This window comes from Oncorhynchus nerka, linkage group LG22, assembly GCF_034236695.1.
Source record: "Oncorhynchus nerka isolate Pitt River linkage group LG22, Oner_Uvic_2.0, whole genome shotgun sequence".
NCBI lineage: Eukaryota > Metazoa > Chordata > Actinopteri > Salmoniformes > Salmonidae > Oncorhynchus > Oncorhynchus nerka.
In genome coordinates, this window is record NC_088417.1 from 55,702,694 (window position 1) to 55,726,608 (window position 23,915).

The window sequence follows — 23,915 nt, forward strand, 5'->3', positions numbered from 1 at the left end:
CTTGCACATCGACTCAGTACTGGAACCCTGTGTATATAGCCAAGTCATCATTACTCATTGACTCAGTACTGGAACCCTGTGTATATTGCCAAGTCATCATTACTCATTGACTCAGTACTGGAACCCTGTGTATATTGCCAAGTCATCATTACTCATTGACTCAGTACAGGGAACCCTGTGTATATAGCCAAGTTATCATTACTCAGTACTGGAACCCTGTGTATATTGCCAAGTCATCATTACTCATTGACTCAGTACTGGAACCCTGTGTATATAGCCAAGTTATCCTTACTCATTGACTCAGTACTGGAACCCTGTGTATATAGCCAAGTCATCGTCACTAATTGTGTATTTATTACTCATGTTTTTACATTTTCTATTAGTTCTCTTTTTTCCTCTCTGCATTGTTGGGCAGGGCCTGTGAGTAAGCGTTTTTTCTGTTAGTGTACATGTGACAAATAGTCATTAAGCACCCCTTAAGGATGATTTATATCCTACGGAGACGGAAGTTTCGACACGTAGGGTAGTGTCACAATGTCATTTTTCGTCACAAAAGGGGCGGCTCCTTGTAGTACGCACAAAAATTTCGCAGATTCCTGCCACGCATCAAATTTGGAAGGCGACGTATAATTCATTGCACAGGAATGGGGGCAGTGTATGTGTAGGCAATGAAGTAAGCTCACTTCCTTGATTTGAACTATATAGGCTATGCATCAAAGTAGCCTATTTTGCATTAATAACCAAATATAAACTCCGCAACTGTTCAAACAATAAACCAAACTGTAGCCTTTTTAGAATCCCTCTAAAAGGTATTGTTTTGTTTTGAAGTGATAACTTTGAGTCTATGCTTTTATGAAAAGGTAAAAACAACTGTAGCCTAGTGCTATTTTCTCTGTGATCATTCTATTTCTGTGATTCCAATAAGTGTTTGGACGTTGTTGCCCATATCGTGCAGCCCTACTGGCAAGTATAAGAATATTTGCAAGGGCATAATATTTTATTATAAATCAGATGATTTAATATAATAGTATAAAATAGTCATTTTTTATGTATAAACCCACCTCAACCACTCCAGTACCCCTGCAGATTGAATAAGGTACTGGCACTGACCTGTAAATACAGTGTCAAGAAAAAGTATGTGAAGCATTTGGAAATACCTGGATTTCTGCAAAAATAGGTCATAAAAATGCATCTGATCTTCATCTAGGCCACAACAATAGACAAACAGTCTGCTTAAACGAACAACACAAACAATTATACGTTTTCATGTCTTTATTGAACACACAGTGTAAACATTCACAGTGCAGGGTAGGAAAAGTATGTGAACCCTTAGATTTAATAACTGGTTGACCCTCCTTTGGCAGCAATAACCTCAACCAAACGTTTTCTGTAGTTGCGGATCAGACATGCACAACGGTCAGGGCAAATTTTGGACCATTCCTCTTTATAAAACTGCTTCAGTTCAGCAATATTTCTGGATGTCTGGTGAGAACTGCTCTCTTGAGGTCATGCCACAGCATCTCAAATCGGTTGAGGTCAGGACTCTTGTAACAGTATAACTTTAGCCCGTCCCCTCGCCCCTACCCGGGCTCGAACCAGGGACCCTCTGCACACATCAACAACAGTCACCCACGAAGCATCGTTACCCATCGCTCCACAAAAGCCGCGGCTTTTTTTTATAAAATAATAACCAGTCCTTAATACAAAGAAATAATTAATTCTTAGACAATAGAACCATACCTGCAATAGTATTGTGAAAAGACAGGACAGGAACACATCAGTCTCCAATGCACCATCTGACAAGTTGTTCTTTCTCTCTGTGTTTTCTCGGACTCACACAATCACACTCATACATAAGCCATAATGTATACTATAAAATAATAACCAGTCCTTAATACAAAGAAATAATTAATTCTTAGACAATAGAACCATACCTGCAATAGTATTGTGAAAAGACAGGACAGGAACACATCAGTCTCCAATGCACCATCTGACAAGTTGTTCTATACAGGAGCATGAAGAAAGGTAAAACACATATCCTGTCTCACATCCCCAATACATTGCTAGGTGCTTTCAGTGTTGACAGTACCAAAATACAACAACTCATGTACAAAAACACTGCAACATAAACAAGTTACAACGTGAAATCGCCTCTATTCCATTCAGACCGTAGAGGACCAAACAACATCTCCCATAATGCAACGCCAGCACCGGTCAGCAGCTCAGCTAACCATCTACATCACAGAAAGGCATGCTAGCTAGCAACAGCAGCACTTTTAGCACTCTGTAAACTATATTAATAACAACAATAAAACTCTGAAAGTTACCTGTTTCAATAGTCTCACACTCCCTTATAACAATATCTACAGCATTAACCTTGGGCTGTTTAATTTATTTCACGATATGGACTTCTACAAAGGAGTAATCTGCAATACATACCTTTCTCTCAGTGTTTTCTCGGACTGAGGAGGAGAGTTACGGGTAATACTAGGGTGTTAGTAGGTGACGTAGGCACCCAGATTAAATAAAATACATTTAATGAAACAAAACCCGAAGATGTTAACATCATTCAGCTCCTGTAGCTGCCTACCTAACATCAACAGGCAGCAGCATTAGCGCAACAATTAAAATTAGACACCAAAAGTAAAGGTCCTGGCGATCTGACTACCCCCTTCTGTCTGAACCTGGAATATTCCTGTTCGCGGGCTTCGGCCACTGACCCTCAACCTGGTTGTTCTGTTCTGCGTTGTGTACTATTCTAATCATTTGAAGTTTGATGGAATAACCATTTTAACTCTACTACACTCTGACTGGGCCACTCCAGAAGGTATATTTTCTTCTTTTGAAGCCATTCTGTTGTTAATTTACTTCTGTGTTTTTGGGTTGTTGTCGTTGTCCTGTTGTCCTGTTGCACCGTGGACTGATGAACATCAAGGCTTTTAGAGATACTTTTGTAACCCTTTCCAGCTTTATGCAAGTCAACAATTCTTAATTTTAGGTCTTCTGAGATCTCTTTTGTTCGAGGCATGGTTCACATCAGGCAATGCTTCTTGTGAATAGCAAAGTCAACTTTTGTGAGTGTTTTTTATAGGGCAAGGCAGCTCTAACCAACATCTCCAATCTTGTCTCATTGATTGTACTCCAGGTTAGCTGACTCCTGACTCCAGTTAGCTTTTGGAGAAGTCATCAACCTAGGAGTTCACATACTTTTTCCAACCTACGCTGTGAATTTTTAAATGATGCATTCAATACAAACAATAAAAATACAAAATGTTGTTTGTTATTAGTTTAAGCACACTGTTTGTCTATTGTTGTGACTTAGATGAAGAACAGATCAAATGTTATGACTAATTTATGCAGAAATCCAGGTCATTCCAAAGGGTTCACATACCTTTTCTTGCCACTGTACATGCATGAGTGGTTTTTATTCATACTTATTTTTGTTGTCTATTTTGTATTATTATTTATATTATTATTCACTGCATTGTTGGGAACGAGCTCTCAATGTAAACATTTCACTGTACTGTTTTACACCGGTTGTATCCTATGCATGTGGCGAATAACCTTTAAACTTAAAACTATTTGGGAGTCTGGACCGGCGAGGTATCATGTTACAAAAGGTGTGCGTTGCAACAAAAAAAATCTGGCTCCACCCAAAGCACATGTAGATCTACGCAAGTGAAGCTTATAGACACCTTTAGAATAGAATAGTACTTCACTGTTGTTCTCACACTTTCAGAAGTCTTTCTTACACATTCAGTTGTCTGTCTTACGCTTCTAACAGTTTACCAAATCAAGGATGATGTAGCGTGTGAGGCTAATGTGATTGATGTTGTGTTAAACACATTTTCTATTTGAGATTCTTCAAAGTAGCCACCCTTTGCCTTGATGACAACTTTGCACACTCCTGGCATTTTCTCAACCAGCTTCATCTGGAATGCTTTTCCAACAGTCTTGAAGGAGTTCCCCGCATACACTACAGTTCAAAAGTTTGGTGTCACTTAGAAATGTACTTGTTTTTGAAAGAAAGCACATTTTTTTGTCCATTAAAATAACATCAAATTGATCAGAAATACAGTGTAGACATTGTTAATGTTGCAAAGTCTCCTCTGAACAGTTGATGTTGAGATGTGTATGTTACTTAAAAACTGTGAAGCATTTATTTGGGCTACAATCTGAGGTGCAGTTAACTCTAACTTAATGAACTTGTCCACAGCAGCAGAGGTAACTCTGGGTCTTCCTTTCCTGTGGCAGTCCTCATGAGAGCCAGTTTCATCATAGTGCTTGATGGTTTTTTGTGACTACTTTCAAAGTTCTTGATATTTTCCGTATTGACTGAACTTCTTGTCTTAAAGTAATGGTGGACTGTCATTTCTGTTTGCTTATTTGAGCTGTTCTTGCCATAATATGGACTTGGTCTTTTACCAAATAGAGCTATCTTTTGTGTACCATCCCTACCTTGTCACCACACATCTGATTGGATCAAACGTATTAAAAAGGAAAGAAATTCCACAAATGAACTTTAAACAAGGCACACCTGTTAATTGAAATGCATTCCAGGTGACTACCTCATGAAGCTGGTTGATAGAATGCCAAGAGTGTGCAAAGCTGTCATCAAGGCAAAGGGTAGTTACTTCAAGGATCTGAAATATAAAATATATTTTGATTTGTTAAACACTTTTTTGGTTATTACATGATTCCATATGTGTCATTTCATAGTTTTGATGTCTTCACTATTATTATACAATGTAAAAAATAGTAAAACATTTTTTACTGGTACTGCACATACATACACTGCATTCGGAAAGTATTCAGACCCCTTAACATTTTGCACATTTTGTTATGTTACAGCCTTATTCTAAAATTGATTAAATCGTTCCCCCCCCCCCCCCCAATCTACACACAATATCCCACAATGAATAAGCAAAATGTTTTTTTTTTTACATTATTGAACATATCACACTTACATAAGTATTCGGACCCTTTAATCAGTACTTTGCTGAAGCACCTTTGACAGTTTTTACAGCCTTGAGTCTTGGGTATGACGCTACAAGCTTGGCACACCTGTATTTGTGGAGTTTCTCCCATTTATCTCTGAAGATCCTCTCAAGCTCTATCAAGTTAGTTGCTGCACAACCATTTTCAGGTCTCCAGAGATATTAGATCGGGTTCAAGTCCGGGCTCTGGCTGGGCCACTCACGGACATTCAGAGACTTGTCCCGAAGCAACTCCAACATTGTCTTGGTTGTATGCTTAAAACCTTTTGTGACTAGGGGGCAGTATTTTCATTTTTGGAAAAATAATGTTCCCATTGTAAACGGGATATTTTGTCAGGACAAGATGCTAGAATATGCATATAATTGACAGCTTAGGATAGAAAACACTCTAAAGTTTCCAAAACTGTAAAAATATTGTCTGTGAGTATAACAGAACTGATATTGCAGGCGAAAGCCTGAGAAAAATGCCATCCGGAAGTGACTCATCTTTTGAAAGCTCTGCGTTCCAATGCGTCCCTATTGAGCAGTGAATGGGCTATCAACCAGATTACTTTTACTCCGTATTCCCCAAGGTGTCTACAGCATTGTGACGTAGTTTTACGCATTTATGTTGAAGAATACCCGTAAGCGGCTACATTGCGCAAGTGGTCACCTGATGGCTCTCAAGAGTGATTCTCCGTAAAATACAAAGGTAGCCATTATTCCAATCGGTCCTACTGAAAAACCAATTGTCCCAGTGGATATATTATCGAATAGATATTTGAAAAACACCTTGAGGTTTGATTATAAACAATGTTTGCCATGTTTCTGTCGATATTATGGAGCTAATTTGGAATATTTTTCAGAGTTTTCGTGACTGTAATTTCCGGTCGATTTCTCAGCCAAACGTGAAGAACAAACGGAGCTATTTCGCCTACAAAAATAATATTTTTGGAAAAAAGGAACATTGGCTATCTAACTGGGAGTCTCGTGAGTGAAAACATCCGTAGCTCATCAAAGGTAAACGATTTAATTTGATTGCTTTTCTGATTTCCGTGACCAAGTTACCTGCTGCTAGCTGGACAAAATGCTAGGCTAGGCTATCGATAAACTTACACAAATGCTTGTCTAGCTTTGGCTGTAAAGCATATTTTGAAAATCTGAGATGACAGGGTGATTAACAAAAGGCTAAGTTGTGTCTCAATATATTTCACTTGTGATTTTCATGAATAGGAATATTTTCTATGAATATTTATGTCCGTTGCGTTATGCTAATTAGTGTCAGTCAATGATTACGCTCCCGGACCCGGGATGGGGAGTCACTAGTTAAGGTCGTTGTCCTGTTGGAAGGTGAACCTTCGCCCCAGTCTGAGGTCCTTAGCGCTCTGGGGCAGGTTTTAATTAAGGATCTCTCAGTACATACAGTTGAATTCGGAAGTTTACATATACTTAGGTTGGAGTCATTAAAACTTGTTTATCAACCACTCCACAAATTTCTTGTTAACAAACTATAGTTTTGGTATGTCGCATAGGACATCTACTTTGTGCATGACACAAGTAATTTTCCCAGCAATTGTTTACAGAGAGATTATTTCACTTATAATTCACTGTATCACAATTCCAGTGGGTCAGAAGTTTACATACACTAAGTTGACTTTGCCTTTAAACAGCTTGGAAAATACCAGAAAATGATATCATGGCTTTAGAAGCTTCTGATAGGCTTACTGACATAATTTGAGTCAGTTGGAGGTGTACCTGTGGATGTATTTCTAGGCCTACCTTCAAGCTCAGTGCCTCTTTGCTTGACATCATGGGAAAATCAAAAGAAATCAGATAAGACCTCAGAAATGTTTTTGTAGACCTCCACAAGTCTGGTTCATCATTGGGAGCACTTTCCAAATGACTGAAGGGACCACTTTCATCTGTACAAACAGTAGTAAGCAAGTATAAACACATTGGGACAACACAGCCGTCATACCGCTCAGGAAGGAGACGTGTTCTGTCTCCTAGAGATGAACGTACTTTGAGGCGAAAAGTGCAAATCAATCCCAGAGCAACAGCAAAGGACCTTGTGAAGACGCTGGAGGAAACAGGTACAAAAGTATCTGTAGCCACAGTAAAACAAGTCCTATATCGACATAACCTAAAAGGCCGCTCAGCAAGGAAGAAGCCACTGCTCCAAAACTGTCCTCTGGTCTGATGAAACAAAAATATAACTGTTTGACCATAATGACCATTGTTATGTTTGGAGGAAAAAGGGGGAAGCTTGCAAGCCGAAGAACACCATCCCAATCGTGAAGCACGGGGGTGGCAGCGTCATGTTGTGGGGTTGCTTTGCTGCAGGAGGGACTGGTGCACGTCACAAAATAGATGGCATCATGACGTAGGAAAATTATGTGGATATATTGAAGCAACATCTCATGACATCAGTTAAAGTTTGGTCACAAATGGCTCTTCCAAATGGACAATGACCCCAAGCATACTTCCAAAGTTGTGGCAAAATGGCTTAAAGACAACAAAGTCAAGGTATTGGAGTGGCAATCAGGCCTGACCTCAATCCTATAGAAAATGTGTGGGCAGAACTGAAAAAGCATGTGCGAGCAAGTAGGCCTACACACCTGACTCAGTTACACCAGCACTGTCTAGAGGAATGGGCCAAAATTCACCCAACTTATTGTGGGAAGCTTGTGGAAGGCTACCTGAAATATTTGACCCAAGTTAAACAATTTAAAGGCAATGCTACCACATGCTAATTGAGTGTATGTAAATGTTTGACCCACTGGGAATGTGATGAAAGAAATAAAAGCTGAAATACATCATTCTCTGTACTATTATTCTGACATTTCACATTCTTAAAATAAGAGCGTCTGCTAAATGACTTAAATGTAAATGTAAATAAAGTGGTGATACTAACTGACCTAAAACAGGGCATTTTTACTTGGATTAAATGTCAGGAATTGTGAAAAACTGAGTTTAAAATGTAGTTGGCTAAGGTGTATGTAAACTTCCGACTGAGTATACTAAACATTAGGAATACATTACTAATATTGACTTGCGCACCCCCTCCCGTTCATCTACACTGATTTGAAGTGGATTTAACAAGTGAACTCAATAAGGGATCAAATCTTTCACCTGGATTCACCTAGTCAGACTGTCATGGAAAGAGCAGGTGTAACTAATGGTTTCTACACTCAGCGTATATATACAGTATATACACTCACCAGACAGTTTATTAGGAACACCACCCCTTTCACAAAAATGGTTCGCTCCTACAGACAGTGAGTCATGTGGCTGTGGCTTGCTTTATTAAGCAGGCATCGAGGCTTTCAGTTACTGGTCGATTGAACGTTAGAATGGGAAAAACAAGTGACCTAAGCGACATTGAGCGTGGTATGATTGGTGCTAGGCACACCGGATCCAGTATCTCAAAAAATGTCCACTCTTCTTACCCGAGAATGGTGCGACAAACAAAAAACTTCCAGTCAGCAGCAGTCCAACAGCTTGTTGATGAGAGGTCGATGGTGAATGGCAAGATTCGTGCAAGCTAACAGGCGGGTCAAAAACAGACAAATAATAGCACAGTACAATACAGTGGTGTGCAGAACAGAATCTCGGAACACAAACTCGTCAATCCTTGTCACAGATGGGCTATTGCAGCAGATAACCACACCGGGTTCCACTCTTATCAGCTAAAAGCAAGAAGAAGCGGCTTCAGTGGGCACGAGATCAACAATGGACAATTAAGGATTGGAAAAACATTGCCTGGAACATGACAGCAAGTTCAGTTTACTCCAGTGGCATGCGCAGTCCCAGACCTCAACCCAATAGAGCATCTTTGGGACGATATGGAATGGGCTGTTTGCAGCATGAATGTACCGCCGTCCAATCTGCAGCAACTACGTGATATCATCATGTGAGCATGGACCAACATTACTGTGGAACGATTCTGACACATTGTAGAATTCCCCAAAGCATTCAGGCTGTTCTGGAGGCAAAGAGCGCTCCGACCCGGTACCTAATAAACTGGCCAGTGTGTGTATATGTACATTTTGCAGACGCTTTTATCCAAAGCGGCTTGCAGTCATGCATGCATACATTTTACATGTGGGTGGCCCCGGGAATCAAACATACTTTCCTGGCTTTGCAAGCACCATGCTCTACAAACTGTGCTACAGTGGAAAAGTTAAAAATGTTGACAAAACAAAAAATAGGATGAAAAACAAACAAAAAACAGACAAAGTACTAAGCAATTAGAGCAGGCAGGGATGATTTCCCCCTTCCATTTTGAGCCTGAGGCAATTAGACACCAAGAGCATGCCGGTGCTGAAGTGCAGGATGCTCCATCTCTTCCTTGTTTACATCACACAGGCGGCTATTTGAGACTGTGTTAAATTGAAGTTTTAAGGTACCTGCTAACGTAGCTAGTGGCTAACGTTAGCTAGCTCAAGCTAGCTAGCAACTCAGTAGCACAGAGTAGGTTCTCTGAATGACGTTGACTTTAGTGCATCTTTGGTAGTTCCAAAGATATCTGAATATAAGTTAATAAATATTTCAAAAACCCAAAACATAACTATTTTTGGAGTTATTGGTCACCAGAAATGACTACAACTAAGTTAGTAAGGCTTTGACCACACTGTGTTCTTACTTTGGTGAGTAAAAACCCCTGCTTCCTACCCTTTAATTAATACTACAGTAAACCCATCACAGTGCATAACAGAATTTGAGTCCAGTCCAGACACTGCAACTGAGTCCGAGATGGTACCCTTTCCCCCGTTGTGCACTAATTTTGACCAGGGCTATCAGGGAATAAGGTGCCATTTTAGATGCAGACATGGGTTTTAATTTGTCGCTTGGTGTTTTGAAGCTCAACGGCTTAACGGAGGAGCCACACTTTCCAAATTAAGAATGCAGAGAGCCAGGAGAGGCAGAGCTTCAAAATACTGTTCCTGGCTGGCCCAGACCCAGACAGAAACCCTGGTTAAAAGGCGTTAAATAGGACTGTGAGGACTAGGAGCAGAGACAAAGGAGCAACAAGCAATATGAGAGAGAGAGAGCGCTGAGAGGCTGGCAGACAGAGGGTGGATAGTCTGGGCACAGGAAAGTCAGAGGCTCAGATTATTCAGAGCAGATTGTGGTACAAGCAACTGCGCTCTTTTTCAATCATCTTGTCCTCTCCGCATCTCCTCTCCTTCATTCCCATGCACTGATCTGAAAGAACAGACCAGGTCAAAGCCAGCCAAATTATGAGCTTCCATCATATTTTCACCTGTCAAGTCTTCCATTAATACAGTGCAGATGAAGCGATCTGCAGACACCCAGCTGAACTCCTGATGACCTCAAACAGGTCATAGCAGAGCTTCAGAATAGCAAAACGAGAAGGGAAAAAACACTTGGCTGCTTGACGCAGGAGGTAAACAAAAGTCTGCCAATGTATTTCTCCTACGGAGCTGTGAGGGGAACGGCACCTCAGTACCTCCAGGCTCTGATCAGGCCCTACACCCAAACAAGGGCACTGCGTTCATCCACCTCTGGCCTGCTCGCCTCCCTACCACTGAGGAAGTACAGTTCCCGCGCAGCCCAGTCAAAACTGTTCGCTGCTCTGGCCCCCCAATGGTGGAACAAACTCCCTCACGACGCCAGGACAGCGGAGTCAATCACCACCTTCCGGAGACACCTGAAACCCCACCTCTTTCAGGAATACCTAGGATAGGATAAAGTAATCCTTCTCACCCCCCCTTAAAAGATTTAGATGCACTATTGTAAAGTGGCTGTTCCACTGGATGTCTTAAGGTGAACGCACGAATTTGTAAGTCGCTCTGGATAAGAGCGTCTGCTAAATGACTTAAATGTAAATGTAAATGTATTTCTTATTCGTCTCTCTCCCGCCCCATCCATTTGATGGTAGTCCACTTCCAGATAAAATAAGACAGACAGACAGAGAGGACAGAAAGAAAGGACAGAAAGGACAGAGAGCGAGAGAGTGCGGGGCAGGCAGAGAGAGAGAGAGTGAGGCAGGGAGAGAGAAACGTTCTACTCTGTCCCTGCAGGCGAAGCCAGGAAGATAGAGAACAGCGTGTGCTGTGCTGCGGCGTTTTTGCTTCGTCACTGCTGTTCTGAAAGCCTGCCTGCACCCCCTTCCCCCCTCTAACAAGCACAGAGTCAGAAAACCGGACCTGGAGAACACGCTGCAGCTTAACGTCTCAGTTCTCTTTTTCCATCCACCTCTCCTTCCCTCTTTCCCATCCTCCCCAGTCCCAACACATCATATCTGGGCTTATTATAACAATGACTTATTTTATCACCTTATCTTCCTCAACTGTGATACTGTACATCTGTTCTTCTGAGGGGATCCTCAGTGCTCAGCCTCTGACACATTTCAGCTTAAGGCCACTAGTAGTGGGGTTGTCACAGCTGGTCTTTTTAATTAACTAAAAACAATGGCGTTCTAATCCTTTTGTAAAAAGCTCCGCGAGTCGAGTGACAGACTCCCTTTCCAGGGAATACTGTACTGTAAGTATAGATAGAAAAATAATGTGATGGACTGCTGAAGGAGGAAAAGAGAGGGAATATGAAGAATAGAAAAAAGATGGGTGACTGGAGGTATTCAGACACAGAAAGACAAAGGAAAGGCGGCATATGAACATTTACCTCAATCGTGAATAAGTCTGACTGAGTCTGGTTGCTATGGAAATGAAAATCACCCTTTTCCCGAGATAAATCCCATTCCTAGTTTCTCACCCATTCTTCCTCATTACTCATTGTGAGACCGATGCTGTTCACCTAATCTGACTAGGGCTTTGTGCCTGGACTATAATTCTCTGGATAATTTACAGAACCCCTGTATTAGTACTGTGAGTGTTCTGTACTGCATTTTATAAAAAGAGAGACACTGTATCTATCTATCTCTATGAGCTGGACATCCTCTGGGTTTTGAAGGCCCATCCAGCCTGTTCCAGTGCAACAGAAGAGCTCTGCTCACAAGCACCGGGGCAGAAACATCCACTATGCACATGGCCTTCAATGTCCACCACTTCACCCAATACTAACTAAAGCACTAGGTCTAGTCACAGGCACATCGCCAACTGGATTGCAAGGGTTAAAAAAAGGGACAAAGATTGATGAGAGAAACCGAGCCTGCAGGAGGGACTGGGGGACTGCAGGAGGGACTGGTGCACTTCACAAAATAGATGGCATCATGACGGAGGAAATTGTGTGAATATATTGAAGCAACATCTCAAGACATCAGTCAGGAAGTGAAAGGTTGGTAGCAAATGCGTCTTCCAAATGGACAATGACCCCAAGCATATTTCCAAAGTTGTGGCAAAAATGGCTTAAGGACAACAAAGTCAAGGTATTGGAAAAAAAGCCCTGACCACAATCCTGTAGAAAATTTGTGGGCAGAACTGAAAAAGCATATGTAAGCAAGGAGGCCTGCAAACCTGACAAGAGGAATGGGCCAAAATTCACCCAACTTATTGTGGTTAGCTTGTGGAAGGCTACCCAAAACGTTTGACCCAAGTTAAACAATTTAAAGGCAATGCTACCAAATACTAATTGAGTGTATGTAAATTTCTGACCCACTGGGAATGTGATGAAAGAAATACAAGCTGAAATAAATCATTCTCCCAACCATTTTCCTGACATTTCACATTCTTAAAATAAAGTGGTGATCCTATCTGACCTAAGACAGGGAATTTTTACGAGGATTAAATGTCAGGAATTGTGAAACTGAGTTTAAATGTTTATTTATTTGTATTTTTTATTTCACCTTTATTTAACCAGGTAGGCAAGTTGAGAACAAGTTCTCATTTACAATTGCGACCTGGCCAAGATAAAGCAAAGCAGTTCGACATATACAACGACACAGAGTTACACATGGAGTAAAACAAACATACAGTCAATAATACAGTATAAACAAGTCTATATACAATGTGAGCAAATGAGGTGAGAAGGGAGGTAAAGGCAAAAAAGGCCATGGTGGCAAAGTAAGTACAATATAGCAAGTAAAACACTGGAATGGTAGTTTTGCAATGGAAGAATGTGCAAAGTAGAAATAAAAATAATGGGGTGCAAAGGAGCAAAATAAATAAATTAATTAAATACAGTTGGGAAAGAGGTAGTTGTTTGGGCTAAATTATAGGTGGGCTATGTACAGGTGCAGTAATCTGTGAGCTGCTCTGACAGTTGGTGCTTAAAGCTAGTGAGGGAGATAAGTGTTTCCAGTTTCAGAGATTTTTGTAGTTCGTTCCAGTCATTGGCAGCAGAGAACTGGAAGGAGAGGCGGCCAAAGAAATAATTGGTTTTGGGGGTGACTAGAGAGATATACCTGCTGGAGCGTGTGCTACAGGTGGGAGATGCTATGGTGACCAGCGAGCTGAGATGAGGGGGGACTTTACCTAGCAGGGTCTTGTAGATGACATGGAGCCAGTGGGTTTGGCGACGAGTATGAAGCGAGGGCCAGCCAACGAGAGCGTACAGGTCGCAATGGTGGGTAGTATATGGGGCTTTGGTGACAAAACGGATTGCACTGTGATAGACTGCATCCAATTTGTTGAGTAGGGTATTGGAGGCTATTTTGTAAATGACATCGCCAAAGTCGAGGATTGGTAGGATGGTCAGTTTTACAAGGGTATGTTTGGCAGCATGAGTGAAGGATGCTTTTTTGCGAAATAGGAAGCCAATTCTAGATTTAACTTTGGATTGGAGATGTTTGATATGGGTCTGGAAGGAGAGTTTACAGTCTAACCAGACACCTAAGTATTTGTAGTTGTCCACGTATTCTAAGTCAGAGCCGTCCAGAGGTGTGATGTTGGACAGGCGGGTAGGTGCAGGTAGCGATCGGTTGAAGAGCATGCATTTAGTTTTACTTGTATTTAAGAGCAATTGGAGGCCACAGAAGGAGAGTTGTATGGCATTGAAGCTTGCCTGGAGGGTTGTTAACACAGTGTCCAAAGAAGGGCCAGAAGTATACAGAAATGTATTTGGCTAAGGTGTATGTAAACCTCTGACTTCAACTGTATGTGTAAAAAAGCTCATGTTTAAGTTCCTTGCTCAGAACATATGAAAGCTGGAGATTCAATTTTCCCAGTTCTTCAATATTCCCAGTTACGAAGTTTTAGGTTGTAGTTATTATAGGAATTATGACGCGTCAACTATTTCTCTATACCATTTGTATTTCATATACCTTTGACTATTGGATGTTCTAATAGGCACTTTAGTATTGCCAGCCTAATCTCAGGAGTTGATAGGCTTGAAGTCATAAACAGCGTTGTGATTCAAGCATTGCTAAGAGCTACTGGCAAACGCAGTAAAGTTTGAATGAATGCTTACGAGCCTGCTGCTGCCTACCACTGCTTTATCAAATTTCAAATCATAGACTTAATTATAATATAATAAACACAGAAATACGAGCCTTAGGTCATTAATATGGTCAAATCCGGAACCTATCATTTCGAAAACAAAATGTTTATTCTTTCAGTGAAACACGGAACCGTTCCGTATTTTATCGAACGGGTGGCAACCCTAAGTCTAAATATTGCATTTACATTGCACAACCTTCAATGTTATGTCATAATTATGTAAATTCTGGCAAATTAGTTCGCAACGAGCCAGGCAGCCCAAACTGTTGCATATACCCTGACTCTGCGTGCAATGAACGCAAGAGGTAAAGGGGAACTCTAGGTAAAGCTCTGCCTTATCTCAGTACACTGGTCACGTGCTCCAGCAGGTGTATCTCACTGATCATCCCTAAAGCCAACACCTAATTTGGCCGCCTTTCCTTCCAGTTCTCTGCTCCCTGTGACTGGCACGAATTGCAAAAATCGCTGAAGTTGGAGAATTTTATTTCCCCCACCAACTTTAAACATCTGCTATCTGAGCAGCTAACCGATCGCTGCAGCTGTACATAGTCCATCTGTAAATAGCCCACCCAATTTACCTACCTCATCCCCATACTGTTTTTATTTATTTACTTTTCTGCTCTTTTGCACACCAGTATCTCTACTTGCACATGATCATCTGATCATTTATCACTCCAGTGTTTATCTGCTAAATTGTAATTATTCGCTCCTATGGCCTATTTATTGCCTACCTCCTCATGCCTTTTGCACACAATGTATATAGACTATTTTTCTACTGTGTTATTGTCTTGTTCATTGTTTACTCCATGTGTAACTCTGTGTTGTTGTCTGTTCACACTGCTATGCTTTATCTTGGCCAGGTCGCAGTTGTAAATGAGAACTTGTTCTCAACTAGCCTACCTGGTTAAATAAAGGTTAAATAAAAATATATATATTTTTTTTATAAAAAAAGAGAAGTGACACAATTTCCCTAGTTAATAAATAAAAATATTATTCTGTGTATTGATTTTAAGAAAAGCATTGATGTTTATGATTAGGTACATTCGTGCAACGATTGTGCTTTTTTTGCGAATGCGTTTTTGTTCAATCATCCCCCGTTTGGAGAAGTAGGCTGTGATTCGATGATAAAGTAACAGGCACCACATTGATTATATGCAATGCAGGACAAGCTAGTTAAATGAGTAATATCATCAACCATTCATTTGTATGCATTTTGAACGAGGGAAACCGGTGGATTACTGAGTCTAGCGAGCCAATGAAACTGACCATTTGTTATGTAGCTGGGACCCTTGTGATTGCAACCAGATGAAGATCTTCAAAGGTAAGTTATTTTGTTTATCGCTATTTCTGACTTTCGTGATGCCTCTGCTTGGTTGGAAAATGTATGTAATGCTTTTGTGTGCGGGGCGCTGTCCTCAGATAATCGCATGGTGTGCTTTCGCCGTAAAGCCTTTTTGAAATCTGATAACGCGGCTGGATTAAGTTAAGCTTTTAAATTATGTTTGACACTTGTATTTTCATGAATATTACAATTTCTGTCATTTAAATTTCGCGCACTGCAATTTCACCGGATGTTGTCAAGGTGAGACGCTAGCGTCCCAATGATCCGTAAGAAGTTTTTAAACTAGTGATTATGTGAAGATTGATTGTTTTTTATAATATAAGTTTAATACTAGCTAGCAACTTACCGTGGCTCCTTGCTGCACTCGCGTAACAGGTGGTCAGCCTGCCACACAGTTTCCTCATGGAATGCAATGTAATCGGCCATAATCGGCATGCAGAAATATTGATTACGGATTGTTATGAAAACTTTAAATCGGCCATGCCGATTAATTGGTCGACCTCTTGTTAGAATACCTCATGATAAGCTGAAGACCATACTATTTACCAAGAGTTTTTTCATTTATATTTTTCGTAGCATTCTATTGACCACCACACATCGATACTGGCACCAAGACAGCACTCAACAAGCTAAAAATAAGCAAACAAGAAAATACACATCCAGAGGCAGTGCTCCTAGTGGCTGGTGATTTTAATGCAGGAAAACTGAAATCAGTCTTACCTCATTTCTACCAGCATGTTACCTGTGCCCAAAAAAATCTAGTTCACCTTTAGTCCACACACAGGAACGTATACAAAGCTCTCCCTTTCCCTCCATTTGGCAAATCTGACGATAACTACAGTACCAGTCAAAAGTACCAGACACACCGACTCATTCCACAGTTTTTCTTTATTTTCGACATTGTAGAAAACTAAGTGAACATAACTCTTTAATTAAAGAGAGAACACTGAACAGAACTAAACAAAACAACAAAACGAACCACCCTTGTCACACCCTGACCTAACCAAATAATAAAGAAAACAAAGATAACTAAGGTCAGGGCGTGACACAGGGATTGGACTGCTGAGGACTGGGGTAAAGTCATTTTCTCTGATGAATCCCCTCTCCGATTGTTTGGGGCATCCGGAAAAAAACTTGTCCACAGAAGACAAGGTGAGCACTACCATCAGTCCTGTGTCATGCGTCATGCCAATAGTAAAGCATCCTGAGATCATTCATGTGTGGGGTTGCTTCTCAGCCAAGGGAGTAGGCTCACTCACAATTTTGCCTAAGAACACAGCCATGAATAAAGAATGGTACCAACACATCCTCAGAGAGCAACTTCTCACAACCATCCAGGAAGTTTGGTGACAAACAATGCCTTTTCCAGCATGATGGAGCACTTTGCCATAAGGCAAAAGTGATAACTAAGTAGCTCGGGGAACAAAACATTGATATTCTGGGTCCATGGCCAGGAAACTCCCCAGACCTTAATCCCATTGAGAACTTGTGGTCAATCTTCAAGAGGCGGGTGGACGAACAAAAACCCTCAAATCCTGACAAACTCCAAGCATTGATTATGCAAGAATGGGCTGCATCAGTCAGGATGTGGCCCAGAAGTTAATTGACAGCATGCCAGGGCGGATTGCAGAGGTCTTGAAAAATAAGGGTCAACACTGCAAATATTGACTCTTTGCATCAACTTCATGTAATTGTCAATAAAAGCCTTTGACACTTATGAAATGCTTATAATTATATGTCAGTATTCCATAGTAACATCTGACAAAAATATCTAAAGTCACTGAAGCAGCAAACTTTGTGAAAATTATTTTTTGTGTCATTCTCAAAACTTTTGGCCATGAATGTACATGTACACACAAGCACTGACACACACAGGCAGAAATGTGCATTGATTACCAAATTCCACACCAAAATGTTTTGGTTCATTTTCCCCCTTAGTTCAGTTCGTTTGGACTGGTGTGAACAATATCCACACTCAGGAGCGCACTAAACAACGCACCTTGGTTCGCTCAAAAAGGGTGGTCTCTGTCCGATTCCATTCGTACGATTGTCTAGTTCGCTGCAGGTGAGAACGCAGTCTGGACCAAACAAAAGAAAATAACCACTGGCGTGCAGTAGAACTATTATTTGGTTGTTTGACGGCGAGCAGTTTCTTAAATGCATGCAGTAGCGTACCATAACTTGATATATCTGACACATTATGGGTAGCAGCGCATTCATGAGGGCATCCTATGCAGATGATTAGGGGGAGATAGGGGCTATAGCCTACCGGGTATTATAGGCTACTGAATATAGCCTATTTACGTTGCGGTTAGAGTGGCATTTGTGCCGTTTCCTACCGCACGTTGTTTGAAGATCAAAGGTAAAGTAATAACGTTTGGGAAACACAAGTAATGCTGATTGATAATCAAAGAGCATTTTCCTCCAATAAACAAATTACTTGCATGAACACGTGATTTTGTTTAGGCATTTTAGTTTGTTGGACAATGTGAAACCAACTGGACCAAATAACAAAAATACTGTACAAATGTTACAAATAATCAAACTCTGGTTCGAACTATAGCTCAGAATTATATGTGAAAACACCCTTATTCTGTTAAAACATGTTAAAATCATGGGGCACTGTCAGCAGATAATCCATCCATCAGATCAGCTACAGGGAGACTGCAGTGACCTCAGAGAGAATGCGGACATTCTGCTACCTGTGACCTCACGGATCAACAGGGAGAGAGCACATAGAATGAAAATTCAATTTTAAATTCCTTGACCTCAGTTCACGTGGCTAGCCTACTTTTTATAGCTGGAACTGAATGTGCAGAAACGGAGGAAGCCTAAACTCCGAAATAATACAGGGAATGCTGAAATACCTTTGACCCTCTAATAGGACGGTGTGATGGAGCGAGAGATGGAGAACGGTAGTGAGACTCAGGGCACCACTCATCACACGGCCCATTTGCTGCCAGGCTCTGATTGGGGACTAACCCACTAGGTACCATGCAGTCAGGGTGGCACCTGATCTGCGAGTCCTTCCAGGTGCCAGTGTTGATGGAGCAACAGGCCAGGGGCAGAGAGACAGTACCTCCCCATTTCAAAATGTTTTCTCCCTCGTGAGCACTACTGAACACTACCCAGGACTCATCTGTTGCCAGGCTCTCATAGGGCTCACCCACTATTATAGTAACCTAGGTGCTATGCCAGTCAGGTTGCCACTTGATATATGAGCTCTCCCAGGTGCCAGAGTGGCTGATGCAGGCCAGGGGCAAAGAGAAAGAGATGCACCGCCTCCCCCAGAAGCCCTTGGCTCCAATTGCACTCCACCTGATTCACTTAGCCAACACAGAGAGGAGAGAGGGCTATAATGGTATCTGAGTTACGGAAACAAAAAACAAAACAATTACATTAGCCTTTTATGGCTCAATTTACTGACGGAAATATATTTGCAGAAGAAACAAACATGATAGTCAGAGGGAGAAGAGGAGAGATGAAAGATAGAAGGGTGGAATGGAGCATTTGACTTCAGTTAAGAGCTTTTGAATTAATTTTCTGGGGTTTGTCAAAAGAAATGTAACACAAGCTAGCATATGAGTGCTAGAAATTCAACTATGGAAATTATTTTATTTAAGTGTGCCAAAAGCAAAGACTAGTGCAAGCTTGGGACATGATAAAAAACTCAGTTTTGAGCCTCCTTCAAAAGTGAAAGGTAACAAGGGAGTCTTGATACTAAATTATACAGACAGTAACTGGTGCAGCCATGAGAACAGCCAATTCAGCTGAATCACTGACAGTAAAAACACAACACAGCCAAGTGAGGTGTCCACACAGAGTTAATATATCCAGCCGTGCTCAACCTGCCAGGCCACATGACTGCACATGAAGGTGTGTGTGACAAAGTTGACATTTTGTCTGCACCCTGTAGAATTCAATGATTTCTATATATACACTAGATGACAGACAGTGGCCGTTGTTTTGAAGCCACAGACTCCATTTTAGTACTCCCCACCACTTCTCTACAGATCCTCTCAAGCTGTCAGGTTGGATGGGGAGCGTTGCTGCACAGCTATTTTCAGGGCTCTCCAGAGATATTTGATAGGGTTCAAGTTCGGGCACAGGCTGGGCCACTCAAGGACATTCAGAGACTTGTCCCGAAGTTACTCCTGAGTTGCCTTGGCTGTGTGCTTATGGTCGTTGTCCTGTTGGAAGGTGAAACTTCACCCCAGTCTGAAGTCTAGAGTGCTCTGGAGCAGGTTTTAATCAAGGATCTCTCAGTACTTTGCTCCGTTCATCTTTCCCTCGATCCTGACTAGTCTCGCAGTCCCTGCCACTGAAAAACATCTCCACAGAATGATGCTGCCACCACCATGCTTCACCATAAGGATGGTGCCAAGTTTCCTCCAGACGTGACACTTGGCATTCAGGCCAAAGAGTTCACTCCTGGTTTCATCAGCGGAGAGAATCTTGTTTCTCATGGTCTGAGTCTTTAGGTGCCTTTTGGCAAACTCCAAGCGGGCTGTCATGTGCCTTTTACTGAGGAGTGGCTTCCGTCTGGCCAATCTACAATAAAGGCCTGATTGGTGGAGTGCTACAGAGATAGTTGTCCTTCTGGAAGGTTCTCCCATCTCCACAGAGGAACACTGGAGCTCTGTCAGTGAGACCATCGGGTTATTGGTCACCTCCCTGACTAAGGCTCTAATCCCCTGATTGCTCAGTTTAGCCAGGCGGCCAGTTCTAGGAAGAGTCTAGGTGGTTCCAAACTTCTTCCATTTGAGAATGATGGAGGCCACTGTGTTCTTGGGGACCTTCAATGCTGCAGAAATGTTTTTGTACCGTTCCCCAGATCTGTGCCTCGACACAATCCTGTCTCAGAGCTCTACGGACAATTCATTCAACCTCATGGCTTGGTTTTTGCTCTGACATGCACTGTCAACTGTGGGAACTTACATAGACAGGTGTGTGCCTTCCAAATCATGTGCAATCAATTAAGTTTACCACAGGTGGGTTCCAGTCAAGTTGTAGAAACATCTCAAGGATGATCAGAAACAGGATTCACCTGAGCTCAATTGCGAGTCTCATAGCAAAGTTTCTGAATATTTATATTAATAGCGTATTTCTGTATTTTATTTTTTATAAATGAGCTAAAAACCTGTTTTCACTTTGTCATTATGGCGTATTGTGTGTAGATTGATGAGGGTAAAATGTATTTAATCCATTTTCATATAAGGCTGTAATGTTACAAAATGTGGAAAGGGGGAAAGGGGTCTGAATACTTTCCGAATACACTGTATATATATATATATATATATATATATATATATATATATATACACATATAGTGTCATGTGCAATCAATCAAGTATTCAGACCCTTTCCCCTTATATATATATATATATTAGATGACCTAAAGAATGTGGACACTGCTTGCCGAACATCTCATTCTGAAATCATGGGCATTAATATGGAGTTGGTTCCCCCTTTGCTGCTATAACAGCCTCCACTCTTCTGGGGAGGCTTTCCACTAGATATTGGAATATTGCTGTGGGGACTTGCTTCCATTCAGCCACGAGCATTAGTGAGATCGAGCACTGATGTTGGGGGATTAGGCCTGGCTCACAGTCGGTGTTCCAATTCATCCCAAAGGTGTTCGAAGGGGTTGAGGTCAGGGCTCTGTGCAGGCCAATCAAGTTCTTCCACACCAATCTCGACAAACCATTTCTGTATGGACCTCGCTTTGTGCATGGGGACATTGTCATGCTGAAACGGAAAGGGTCTTCCCCGAACTGTTGCCACAAAGTTGGAAGCACAGAATTGTCTAGAATGTCATTGTATACTGTAGCGTTAAGATTTCCCTTCACTGGAAGTAAGGGGCCTAGCCCGAACCATGAAAAACAGCCCTGTTGTTGCTCCAAAAGTTTCTATTTCACAATAACAGCATTTACAGTTGACCGGGGCAGCTCCAGCAGGGCAGAAATGTAACGAACTGACTTGTTGGAAAGGTAGCATCCTATGACAGTGCCACATTGAAAGTCACTGAGCTCTTCAGGCCATTCTACTACCACTGTTTGTCTATGGAGATTGCATAGCTGTGTGCTCGATTTTATACACCTGTCAGCAACAGGTGTGGCTGAAATAGACGAATCCACTCATTTGAAGGGGTGTCCACATACTTCAGCCACGGTACACCCTGGCCCTGCTGATAAGCTTCCCTGATGTTTGCCTGAACTTTCCAATACATTTTTGATACATTTCAGTCACTCAGCCTACTGATGCAAATACACTTTTATTTTTTAACATTTCCCATAGGCTATTCAAGTAATTTAGAGGTGAAGGAAACGCACACCTATTTAGGCGAGGTGCTGGCTAGCGGAGTGGAACACTTCGTAGAGACGCACACTCTAGGAGCTCAGATGCAAAAACATTTATGTCCAATGTTTCGACAGACAAGCTGTCTTCATCGGGGTATAATGACTAATTTACATAGTGTCAAAAGACACACAGGTGTCTGTAATCATGGCCGGGTGTGACCTGATATCATTGGTTAATTCTCATATATTAAAATAGCATACAAAAAACATAAATGGTTAGCGTACGATCATAGATACAATTTGGCTACATAAGCCTACGAACATTTACAATAGCAAAATCAAAATAATCACATGAATAGCTTCAGATTAGTAGTCTCCACTCTTTTCATTGGCCTATGCCATTGGTTGCATTTAAAACAGATTTTTATTGATATCAGTATGTCAGTGACAGAGTAGTCTGTCATTTTGGTAATTTGTGTGGTATAAAAAAAGTGTGTTCTTCACAATGCATGTTCTTTCTCTGTCCATAGTCTGGTCTATTTCGGGCAACACGCCTGTCTCTCCCTCGCTCCCTGCCGCTACCCTCGATTAGAACAGAACAGAGAGAACCGGAACACCAACAGACTCACAGCCACAAATTGACCTTCTCACATACTGTACATCAAAAGAGGACCTAATTAATTAAGTATTTTCTTTAAACTCGCCATTGGTTACTTAGCAGCTGGGCAGCGCTCACGTGCGCTGACCACTACCCCACCTCCATCCCCCGCTGACTGAAAGCCACACACACATACACAGCGCAGGAAAGGGAGAAGCACGGCGCGTTCAAAACACACACAATACAGATAGAAACTACACACACACACACACACAGAAGAGAATTTGAAAAAGGGGCTTAGAGTCACTTACAAAGCAGTTGAGCACAGAGCAGGAGACCCTTGCTGCAAGGCTCATGACGAGAAGAGGAAGCAGGGCTGTGCCCCTGAGACACACAGCCTACAGAGAAGCAGTAGCAGCAGGAAGAAGGGAGAGCCACGGGCCGGCATTACCATCCTCACCACTCCTACTCCCTCCACACCTATCCGCCTCCGTATTACCCCCACACTGCCCCAGGAGGTGCTATACACCCCCACCCTTAGTCCCCCCTCCCCCAGTGAGGGGGATGAAAACCGTGAGAGGGTGTGCTGGTGCCTGGAAAGCCCCCCTGTTGCTCAGACCAAGTTGGGAGGAAGCGAATGATAGTCCATAAGAACACACAGAGTCCACTGAAATAGCCCACAAAGAGGAGGATGAAGGACAAGAAAGGGAGAGCAGGTGAACTTACTAGACGTGAGCGGAAAAATGAGGATGCCGTGAATGTGTGAGGAGAGAAAGAAACAGAGAGCAGGAATTGCCTGATGCTAAGCTCCACCCTCGGCATGCCATGCGCATCTCCACCCTCTCACCCAATCACGTGCTCTTGCTTCACTCTCTCTCTCCATCACATCCTCCCTACCTACCTCTTCCCTGTTTACCCTTCACCGAGATACAGCTCCTCGTACGCAGTCAGGCAGCCTCCTCAGCAACGCGTCAGAGCAGCATAGACCGTACCACACCACTGCTGGATGCTACAGCCAGCACATCATGCATCTATCTCATGCACCACACCGCAACGCAGCATATGCACTACGCATGGGTAGAGATACACACACGCACATTTAAACGATCAGAACATGTCTTCACAAGGCTATATTTAACACCTCACACTAGTGGTTGTTTTTCACAAGGGTTTGTTTCTTACATTGACACCTCTGCATCAGAAGGCACAGACACACACTGGGGAGGATGGGGTCTCTCGCTGAAACAGTATCAAGCCGACTGACAGTGTGGTACGGTAGGTTGGAGCAGAACATGGAGGGAGGAGTGGAAGAGGAGTGAGCCTATGCAGAGAACTCCAGTG

At 42.1% G+C, this 23,915-nt stretch overlaps 1 protein-coding gene across 1 annotated transcript in view; it reads right to left on the bottom strand.

The window, feature by feature from the left end:
• LOC115105386 (myotubularin-related protein 4) overlaps positions 1–23,070 on the bottom strand; it is a 117,975-nt gene extending 94,905 nt beyond the window's left edge. The window contains 1 exon segment of the mRNA XM_029627367.2: positions 22,886–23,070. Coding sequence (XP_029483227.2) covers positions 22,886–22,930 — 45 coding nt within the window. The 5' untranslated portion in view covers positions 22,931–23,070.
• Between the last annotated feature and the right edge of the window lie 845 nt (positions 23,071–23,915).